This window comes from Garra rufa, chromosome 7 (assembly GCF_049309525.1).
Source record: "Garra rufa chromosome 7, GarRuf1.0, whole genome shotgun sequence".
In the NCBI taxonomy this organism is placed as follows: Eukaryota; Metazoa; Chordata; class Actinopteri; order Cypriniformes; family Cyprinidae; genus Garra; species Garra rufa.
In genome coordinates this window covers 32,683,478-32,694,620 of record NC_133367.1, presented here as the reverse complement: position 1 = coordinate 32,694,620, position 11,143 = coordinate 32,683,478, and the positions used below count along the sequence as shown (strand labels likewise).

Genomic DNA, 11,143 nt, shown 5'->3' with positions numbered 1-11,143 from the left:
TCCTGGTGCCTGGCGACAACCGTGTCCACTGAGGCACCGAAGAGGCCAGAGGGTTGCAGGGGGGCGTCCAGGAGCGTGACCCTGTCTTTCTCTTTTAGTTCAGACAGGGTCAGCCAGAGATGCCTCTCCGCGGCCACCAGGGCTGCCATAGACCGCCCCACAGCGCGGGGCGGTCTCCTTGGTGGTGCGGAGAGCGAGATCTGCTGTACGTCGCATCTCTGTGATGTTTACTTCCTCGCCCTCGTTAAACTCCTTCAGCAGGTCGGCTTGATATGCCTGAAGGATGGCCATGGTGTGGAGACATGAGCCAGCCTGACCTGCTGCCGTGTATGCCTTGCCCATCAAGCCTGATGTAACTTTAAGTGGCTTTGTGGGCAAGGACGGAGCCTTCAAGGACGACGCCAAACCGGGTGACAGATAGCCCGCAAGCGTCTGTTCAACCCGTGGCATCGTCCTATATCCGCACTCCTCTGCACCCCCCACATTTCCATAGTTTTCAGCGGGGTTAAAGAGGCGGAAGGAGTACGGCTTCTCCCATGATCTGGAAAGTTCTTTGTGCAGATCAGGGAAGAAGGGAGGGCTCTGTTTGGGAGGTGCTGACTTTGTCCGCAGGAAGCGATCGTCAAGTCTGCTTCGCTGCGGCTCATGATATTCTTCAGCGGGCCATGAAATGTTTAACTTGGCTACCGCGTTTGTCAGCACCTCCACGAGCTCCTCGTAGTGAGGCGAACGGGGTGGCGGTTGTGGCTCATCCACTCTCAATATCAACCTCCTCGGAGGAAGACATGAGAAGCTCTGGGACCTCCTCCCGGGGGGAAGAAACCGCAGCGCGGGCTTCCACATCCAGGAGGAGATCGCTCGAACCCCTGAGTGGGGGAAGAGATAGGGGGTTACCCGTCTCCATACCCTCCAGCAGATCGAGCTGCGAACCCCATGAGTGCAGCCGCCGCTCCGCCTCGGCGGAAGAGGGGCCAGACCCGCGGGGAACGCTGGTGAAAGCCCCCTCCTCAAAGAGGGCTTTCCGCTCCCAAGCAAACCACGCATAGACTGTGTGTGTCCTCACCAACAATGAAGCGTTGGCAAGGAGGGACACACTGTCTATGCGGGCGCTTAACCGCCACCAAACTCTTTTCTTTTAAAGGTTGTTTTGAAGCCATACTACTCAAATAAAAGTGTGCAAAACTGTGCACGAAAAACAGCAGTATGGTTCAAACAGACACAGACACAGAGCGCTCTCGCTGAATGACAAAAGCTGCCGCCGGCTTCAAACGCACGTGCTTTATACTTCCTGGTCGATGACGTCACCACGCCTGTGACGTCACTCCCGTCGTTCATTGGTTGTAGACATGATTCAGAGTGCTGCCCTCCAATGGCGTTCCCCATAGCGTTCCTGACGCGGCTCGAGTTCCCGGAAGGGAACTATTATTTTTTTGTAGTTTAGCAATACTGCATTTCTAACACTACCCAAAGCAGAAAATGTGCATCTAATGCTTATTAAGGGATTCTGTCCATTGAAAGTTCTCTTTTTTTTCATTTTAAGATTAAAAAAATTAGAAAAAAAAAAAAAAAAAACTCAGTCCATTTTTACATATTTTTGATGCTTAATCTCTTATTACCATTATTTCTGCATAATTATGTTTTGTACAGAAATAACTTGTAGTCTTCAGTCAACCACATTTGGAATAAAAAAGATGAACCCAGAGGGAAAGACTATTTTTAGGGTTGGAGAAAAGGTGGAGATCATCTGTTCTGAAAAACACTGGCTCATTTTTACAAAAGAAACCAGGGAATCATTTACATGCCGAGATAATGGAGACTGGGATCATAAGCCTGTTTGTGCAGGTAAGATTATAGAGAAACACCTTTGGATATAGTGATGAACTCACTGCATGTTACTAAAAGCATGTGAATCTTGTTTCAGAGATAGCATGTGAAGTTCCACGTGACCAGCATGTGTATAGTCCATATCACTTCAGGGGAAATATGAAATTGGGAACAAAACATTATTACTATTGCGAGCTTGGGTATGACAAAATGGAAACAGAGGCCACATGTACAAAAGAAGGATGGACACCAAATCCACTGTGTGCTAGTATGTTCTGCTATTAAATCTCACAAAATATGCAAATGATTCTTCATATAATATGAATTAGTCATTTTTATGATGAAATTTTTTTTACAGAAACGTGTGCAGCACCCAACATCCAAAATGCAAAGATTGTGAGAGGCTCGAAATCAAAATATCCAATTTCTTCAAGAATAGAATATCAGTGTCTTCCTGGATTTGAACCAGAGGAGCCTGTAGAAATCACCTGTGATTCCCAGGCTCAATGGACAGGCATACAGCAATGCACTGGTATTCCACAGTTTACTGGCATTTTACCTCTAATCTATTAAATATCATGATACATTGATTTTTTTCTATATTCAATCAAATTGATAAGTTGCATTGCATTGATAAATTCTAACTAGTGCAATGCATGATTGTTTTACAGAAAAAATGTGTGTAGCACCCAACATCCCAAATGCAGAGATTATGGGAGGTCATAGACCAAGCTACAGAATCAATTCAAGAATTTTATATATATGTCATCCTGGATTTAACCCAGAGCAGGCTGTACAAATCACCTGTAATTCCCAGGCTCAATGGACAGGCATACAGCAATGCACTGGTATGTTACAGGATATTGACAATTAGACTATAATTCCATTGAATGTCATGATGCAACTTTTTAATTTTCCAATCAAGTTATTATATATCGGTGCTATAAAATCATACAAAATCTGAATTTTGAAGTGTTTTGAAACTGTCTTTGCACAGTAAAGCAGCAACTTTGCCTTGACCCTGATAGTAAACATCTAATGGGTTTATCTATCTGTCTATCTATGTTACAATTTGTGCACATAATCTTCATGAATTCTCTATGAATTTTCATTAGTATGACAAATGTTTTTACAGAAATAATGTGTGCACCACCCAACATCCTAAATGCAGAGATTGCGGGAGGTCAGAGGCTAAACTACAAAATCAATTCAGTAATAGAATATAAATGTCATCGTGGATTTGAACCAGAGCAGCCTGTACCAATCACCTGTAATTCCCAGGCTCAATGGACAGGCAGATTGATTGATTGATTGTTTTTATATATTTATTTATTTTACTATATCAAGAATCTTCAAATACCTAATGCAAATGAATTCTTATTGGATTGTTAATATGTGTATTTATGTTTTCTATATTTATTAGTGTATATACAGTCAAGCCCAAAATTATTCATACCCCTGGCAAAATCTGACTTAGTTACTTTTATTCAACCAGCAATTATTTTTTTTTGACCGGAAATGACACAGGCTTCTCCCAAAAGATAATAAGACGATGTACAAGAGACATCATTATGGAGAAAAATATTACTCAGCTTTTATTTACATTTGAACAAAAAGTGGCATGTCCAAAATTATTCATACCCTTTGCAAACTGTCACAGTCTATGGGAAAATCCAAAGTTCTATACCATTCCAAATAATCCAAGCTGTTCTAAAGCATCCTAATTAGCCTGATTCATTAGGAACAGCTGTTTTAATCAACTCAACAGGTGAAAAACAGAAGCTCTCTGCTGTTGGTTTGTGGACAATCATGGCTAAGGCAAAGGAGCTCACTGAGGACCTGCAGCTGCGCATTGTGGCTGCTCACAAGTCAGGAAAGGGCTATAAGGCCATATCTAAATGTTTGGAAGTTCCAGTGGCTACAGTGAAAAGTATAATTAAAAAATACAAGACGTTCCGCACTGTGAAAAATCTCAGAGGACGTGGTCGGAAGCTAAAAGTGATACCTGTGCTGGCCAGGAGGATAGTGAGAGAGGTAAAAAAAGGATCACCACCAAGGCCATCCTGATGAATCTGGGCTCTGCTGGTGGCAACATCTCAAGGCAGACAGTCCAATGGACACTGCACACCGCTGGGTTCCATGGACGCAGACAAAAGAGGACACCACTTCTCCAGATAAGGCACACAAAAGCCCGCTTGGCCTTTGCAAATGCTCGTCTGGACAAAGAAGAAGACTTCTGGTCTTCTGTTTTATGGTCAGATGAAACAAAAATTGAATTGTTTGGCCACAATGATGTAGCCTTCATTTGGCGTAAAAAAGGAGAAACCTTCAACCCTAAGAACACCATCTCCACTGTCAAACATGGTGGTGGGAACCTAATGTTTTGGGGGTGTTTTTCAGCCGGTGGACCAGGGAACCTAATCACAGTAAACGGCACCATGAAAAAGGAGCAGGTAGTCTGCAGAGAAACTTGGCCTTGGTCACCAGTGGACATTTCAGCATGACAACGACCCAAAACACAAAGCGAAAGTGGTGAAGAAATGGTTAGCAGACAAAAACATTAACGTTTTGCAGTGGCCCAGTCAGAATCCTGACTTAAATCCAATTGAGAATCTGTGGAGGGAGCTAAAGATCAGGGTGATGGCAAAGAGACCCTCCAACCTGAAAGATTTGGAGCTCATCGCTAAAGATGAATGGGCAAAAATACCAGTGGAGACATGTAAAAAGCTGGTCATCAATTATAAAAAGCGTTTGATTGCTGTAATAGCCAATAAATGCTTTTCTACTGACTATTGAGAAGGGTATGTATAATTTTGGACATACCACTTTTTGTTTAAATGTAAATAAAAGATGAGTAATATATTTTTTTTTTTCACAAAGATGCCTCTTCTACATCGTCTTATCTTTTAGGAGAAGCCTGTGTCATTTCAGGTAAAAAAAAAAACTTGCTGGTTGAATAAAAGTAAATTCAAGTCAGAATTTGCCAGTGGTATGAATAATTTCAGGCTTGACTGTATGTCTTTATAGATTTATTTTTTTATAGTGTTGAGAAATCTAGCCATTCGGGAAATTATGCTAAAATCTTTCTATCCGTTTAAAATTAAGACACATAAAAAGTGCACTCTAACATTGAAGAATGGCCCTGATATACTCAATATTCATAGTGAATTTATTTTTGTTCTGGTGTTGTTTGATTAACACCACAGCAAATACAACAACCTGCTTCTCTGTAAGCACCACCTACTGACATATTGTAAAATAGCTTTTTTATCCAGCCTACTGTTTACGCATTGACTTGACTCTTAACTCAAATCGTCTGAGATAATCGGACAGAATTTTCATGACAAACATTTGTGCTGCAGTGAACTGGCCTTTACTCTAGTTTTATGTCTTGTACAGAATTAACTTGTCAGTTTGAGTCAACCATAGCAGGAGTAAAAGGAGTCAACCCAGAGGGAAAAACTATTTTCAAAATTGGAGAAAGTGTGGAGATCATCTGCTCTGAAAAACATTTTTTATTTACAAAAGATACCAGCAAATCATTTACATGCCAAAGTACTGGAAAGTGGGACAGCAAACCTGTTTGTGGTAAGATTATTGAAAAACACTTCTGGAATTAGTGCTGATCTCATGATGTGAAATACGTACCACCATGTACGTTTCGTGACATTCGATATGAAATATCCGCTGAGTGGCGCTAAAAGCATGTATTGAGCTGTAATCATAGCTGTGTACGAAAACGATTACAAGTGCTTGCAGTTTTACCACGTTTAGTGTTAATTTCTGTTGGAAACTGCAGTGATATGTACTTACTGGTATGTATTTCGCATCTCGCGAAAACGTTCCCACACAAATGTTTCCGTCATGAGTTCAGGTTGGTTGAATTCATTGAATATTATTGAAAGCATGTGAATTGTATTTCAGAGATTACATGTGAGGTTCCACATGACCAGCATGTGAGTGGCCCGGAATATTACTTCAGTGGAAATATGAAATTGGGAGCAAAGAAATCCTACAGTTGTAAGTCTGGATATCGTGAAATGGGAGCAGAGGCCACATGTACACGAGACAGATGGACACCAAACCCACTGTGTGATGGTATGTTCAGCTGTGGAGCAGGGACAGATTAAAGCATGGGCCTATAATATCAAACTATATGATTATGTTGATGGTTTTTTTTTTTTTTTTTTTTTTTTTTTTAGAAATTATGTGTGACTCACCAATAATCCCAAATGCAGAGATTGCGGGAGATCAGAAACTAAAGTACAAAATCAATTCAAGAATACAATATAAATGTCGTCCTGGATTTGAACCAGAGGAGCCTGTACAAATCACCTGTGATTCCCAGGGCCAATGGACTGGCATACAGAAATGCAATGGTATGTTTATGACAACTCTATGAGGGAATTGCATGGTAATGTGCATGACAATGTTAATGTGTTTGGTCTTGGTGGAATAGATCTGCTACGCTGCTGCTGTAGCAGAGCAAGTACTGAGACTTGCTACTGCCAATACTTCCACAACATGCTGCTGTGAGCATGTAGGAAATACTGGTGCTGCACATATAACATATGTGAAATAACCCCCATATGTAGCATGCATGATCACCCCGTAGCAGATCTATACAGGTGGAGCTAGGGAAGGTGGGGGGTTTCTGAAGCGCACTGCAACTGATACAGCAAGCACTAGCCGAGTATTTGAATGTTGAGCAGCAAGCTCACTGGCTGCTGATATCGAAAGAACCAATAAGCTGCACCATCTGATGATGTCATTATGTCAGATGGGTTTGATTTTTTGGGGCTGCGCAATATGGAGTTTCATGCCAGATCTTTGGATATATAAATATATAGATATATGTACAGTCAAGCCCAAAATTATTCATACCCCTGGCAAATTCTGACTTGAAGTTACTTTTATTCAACCAGCAAGTTTTTTTTTTTTTTTGACCGGAAATGACACAGGCTTCTCCCAAAAGATAATGAGACGATGTACAAGAGACATTATTGTGGAAAAAAATATGACTCATCTTTTATTTACATTTGAACAAACAGTGGCATGTCCAAAATTATTCATACCCTTCTCAATAATCAATAGAAAAGCCTTTATTGGCTATTACAGCAATCAAATGCTTCCTATAGTTGCTGACCAGCTTTTTGCATGTCTCCACTGGTATTTTTGACCATTCATCTTTAGCGATGAGCTCCAACTCTTTCAGGTTGGAGGGTCTCCTTGCCATCACCCTGATCTTTAGCTCACTCCACAGATTCTCAATTGGATTTAAGTCAGGACTCTGGCTGGGCCACTGCAAAACATTAATGTTTTTGTGCTTACCATTTCTTCACCACTTTTGCTGTGTGTTTTGGGTCGTTGTCGTGCTGAAATGTCCACTGGTGCCCAAGGCCAAGTTTCTCTGCAGACTGCCTGATGTTGTTGTTGAGAATTTTGATGTATTGCCCCTTCTTCATGGTGCCGTTTACTGTGATCAGGTTCCCTGGTCCACCGGCTGAAAAACACCCACAAAACATTAGGTTCCTCCTTGGTCTGCGTCCGTGGAACCCAGCGGTGTGCACTGTCTGTTGGACTGTCTGCCTTGAGATGTTGCCACCAGCAGATCCCAGATTCATCAGGATGGCCTTGGTGGTGATCCTTGGATTCTTTTGTTACCTCTCTCACTATCCTCTTGGCCAGCATAGGTGTCACATTTGGCCTCCGACCACGTCCTCTGAGATTTTTTACAGTGCGGAACGTCTTGTATTTTTTAATAATTGCACTGTAGCCACTGGAACTTCAAAACATTCAGATATGGTCCTGTAGCCCTTTCCTGACTTGTGAGCAGCCACAATGCGCAGCAGCAGGTCCTCAGTGAGCTCCTTTGTCTCAGCCATGATTGTCCACAAACCAACAGCAGAGAGCTTCTGTTTTTCACCTGTTGAGTTGATTAAAACAGCTGTTCCCAGTGAATGAGGGTAATTAGGATGCTTTAGAACAGCTTGGACTATTTGGAATGGTATAGAACTTTGGATTTTCCCATAGACTCTGACAGTTTGCAAAGGGTATGAATAATTTTGGACATGCCACTTTTTGTTCAAATGTAAAAAAAAAAAAAAAAAAAAAAAAGCTGAGAAATATTTTTTTCCATAATGATGCCTCTTGTACATTGTCTTATTATCTTTTGGGAGAAGCCCGTGTCATTTCTGGTCAAAAAAAACTTGCTGGTTGAATAAAACTTTAAGTCAGAATTTGCCAGGTGTATGAATAATTTCGGGCTTGACTGTATATGTCAAAAATTTATTTTCCACTGAAGAAAGAAAGACATGAACATTTTGGATGATTTAGGGGTGGGTAAATAATTGGGAAATTTTTAATCTGGAAGTGAACTAATCTTTAAGCGTTAGGTACAAGTACCAATGAGGTTTGCTGTAATCCAGTTTTATGTTTTGTTTAGTCTTTACCTTGTAAGACACACGGTGACACACTACATACACTCTAAAATATTTGATTTGTTGTAATGTTATTAAAAAAATTATTTAAATATATACAGATGGTACTTGTCAGGAGCAAGAACTCAAAAATATACAAATTGTATTTGGACATCCAAGCATCGATTCACCTTATAAACCTGGACATAGCCTAATTTTCCAATGCACTGATGACAAGATGAGGTTTTATGGTCATCGTGTAATCGAATGCCTGCCAGATGGGAGGTGGAATTACCCATATCCACAATGTGGAGGTACTGACATATTCCACCAACTACACATTATATGTATAGAAATGTAGAAATGATGTAGAGATGTAGAAATGAAAAGGAATTTAAGACTGTAGTGAATTATATTTATCTGTATGTTTCTGAATTTTCTCAAGAATGTAGAAAGAGTCACATTTTTCCAGGGAGAAATCACATTATGAATCAAAACATATTAATGTACTAGCATTTGAACAACTGAACAAATGTTATATTTAATATATTTTGCATTCAATTGTTCCTCTAGGAACAGTTCAGTGTTCCAAACCGATAAAGAACTTGCAGTTTGTGACACTGTCAGATGCGAAAACTGAATACAGCAACTCTGAGACACTGACATACACATGCAATGAACCATACAATGAAATTCCAGGAGGAGTTTTGATGTGTCAAAATGGAATCTGGAACGCAACGTTTGACTGCAAAAGTGAGTCACCAAGATCTGACTAGATCTGTAATAATTTAATCCCAAATGTATCGATGGACTGTATCATTGAAAATTTTGCAAATAAGTGCACATGATGATGAAGTATACAAGATTGTCTGACACTACAAAGCTATTGTTTGTTTAGGTAAGATCTGTCCACCTCCTCCATATCTTGAAAATGGAGACTTCAGCTCCATCGTCAGTACAAAAGATAAAGTAACCACAGAAGTATCTTACACTTGCCAGCCTTACTATGTGCTTACCAAGCAACAGGATGTTTATAAGTGTGTGGATGGGAAATGGGACACTCCTCCGAAATGTCTGAGTGAGTCATTTTTGTCATTTTAATTCTTAATTGTTTTGTACTGTTTTTAACGTTATGTTTGTCTCTGTTGAAGGACCTTGCGAAATTGATGACATTGTCGAGAAGTACAATCTAGAGCTTCCTACAGGAAAGATCTTTATAAAGCATGCAGAAAAGTACAGACTTAACTGTAAAGATGGATGGAATACTGGAAGTGAGATGAAGGCGTATGTGGACGTGTCGTGCTCTAACGGGAATCTACAGATTGACAAAAGTTGTGAGTACTATTGTTTCTTTCTTTTTCAGATTTTGCATATATATGCATACTAATTGCTTGTTTTGTTTTGTTTTTCAGGTGATGCACAAAATAAATTAAAATAACCTGTTGTAATTGAGGTAAAGTAACTCATAATTCATTTGAACAATAACTGTTGAGAATATCTTTGGAAATGAGTGTTTGTGTTTTGTAGCATGCATTTATAAATACTAAAGATTTTAAGTAATGTCCCTTTCCCTAAACGTTTCTCAAATTATGTATTTGTCATAGTTTCTTGATTAAGATCTGAAAAACCATCTAATGCATGAAGAAGAAAAAAAATGAAGATGGACAAACACACACAACCATGTACATATATGCTTGCGGGAACATCCTTCAGCTACTGTCCATTGTCATGCTAGTTATGCAACTGTTATTTTTACTTCTTGTAATGTATTTCTTCAACCCTTATGATTAAAACATATTAATGACTAACCTTGGTGTTCTTTATTTCATCATGTTTCTTGCATTGCATTTACAGTGCACAGCATATATGTACAAGATGTATTTTCCTAATGAACACTAATATAATTCATAGAAAGATGGCACAGTTTATTAAACATATTCTTAATAAAAACATAAATATATGCCATTGTAGAAATGAATACACCCTTGATTCAACACAATGATAATGCAATATTTTAGTACTCAACATGTCCTCACTAACTCTTAAGTATACTGCTCTGACCCTCCTTGGCAATGAGTGTACAAGTTCATGACAAATTTTCACATCTGTCATGTGTCACAGTTCTGTCTGTTTTGTCATTGGTTTTTCCCATTTGTCTTCCCCCCGTCATTTTGTAATCATTTGGTTTAGTCTTCGTTTGTGTAATCACCGTCACCTGTGTTTAATTATCAGTTCCCTTTATAAGTCTGTATTTGAGTTCAGTGTATTGTCGGTCCTTAACGTTACGTGTTGTGTGAGAAAGCCTTCTGTGTTCCTGTCTGTTCCTGCCCTGTTCCATTTGGAGTATTATATTAAAGAAACTGTCTACTTTGACTTTCGTCTCGTCTTGCACGCATCCCTGACAGAAGGACCGACCGAAACAGTCGCAGCGTGTTTCCCCTGCTTTATTTTTCCGTTTTTACCAGTGTTTATTTTTCTTTTTTTTTTCATCATGGACCCTGCTGTCAGCATCATTCTCCTGGAGCAGGGGGATCGCTCTCTCGAGGACTACACCAGAGACTTTATCCACCTCGTGCCTTACACGCACTACCCGGACTACTGCCTCTGTACCTTTTTCCGAAAGGGACTGAGTCAAACCATCAAGAGGCAGCTGTCCGGGGAAGGTCCTCGAGAGAGCATCGCTGATTACATCGTGTGGGTGCTGGTGTACAGCAGATCTTCGTTGGACACGGAGGATGACACCAGCCCCACACCTGACCCAGAACCCAGCCCAACATCACCCCGACAAGCGAAGTTGCAGCCCGAGCCCACCGACGATGGAGGGCCAGAGCCGAGAGCGACAGAGCCGGACCCATCGGACCAGGTGCGAGAGCCGACTGCAACATCCGCGACGATGGAGT

The 11,143-nt window shown here is 40.5% G+C and overlaps 1 protein-coding gene across 2 annotated transcripts in view; it reads left to right on the top strand.

Annotated features, from left to right (window-relative positions):
- LOC141339295 (complement factor H-like) overlaps window positions 1-10,040 on the top strand; it is a 35,353-nt gene extending 25,313 nt beyond the window's left edge. For both annotated transcript variants that reach the window (XM_073844917.1, XM_073844916.1), the window contains 13 exons: window positions 1,648-1,842; window positions 1,922-2,092; window positions 2,183-2,356; window positions 2,496-2,672; window positions 5,224-5,412; window positions 5,749-5,922; window positions 6,027-6,203; window positions 8,366-8,557; window positions 8,817-8,996; window positions 9,142-9,321; window positions 9,395-9,577; window positions 9,656-9,696; window positions 9,848-10,040. In XM_073844917.1, the coding sequence (XP_073701018.1) occupies window positions 1,648-1,842; window positions 1,922-2,092; window positions 2,183-2,356; window positions 2,496-2,672; window positions 5,224-5,412; window positions 5,749-5,922; window positions 6,027-6,203; window positions 8,366-8,557; window positions 8,817-8,996; window positions 9,142-9,321; window positions 9,395-9,577; window positions 9,656-9,681 (2,018 nt within the window). In that variant the 3' untranslated portion in view covers window positions 9,682-9,696; window positions 9,848-10,040. The remainder of the gene's footprint in view (window positions 1-1,647; window positions 1,843-1,921; window positions 2,093-2,182; window positions 2,357-2,495; window positions 2,673-5,223; window positions 5,413-5,748; window positions 5,923-6,026; window positions 6,204-8,365; window positions 8,558-8,816; window positions 8,997-9,141; window positions 9,322-9,394; window positions 9,578-9,655; window positions 9,697-9,847) is intronic.
- The last annotated feature ends 1,103 nt before the right edge of the window (window positions 10,041-11,143 follow it).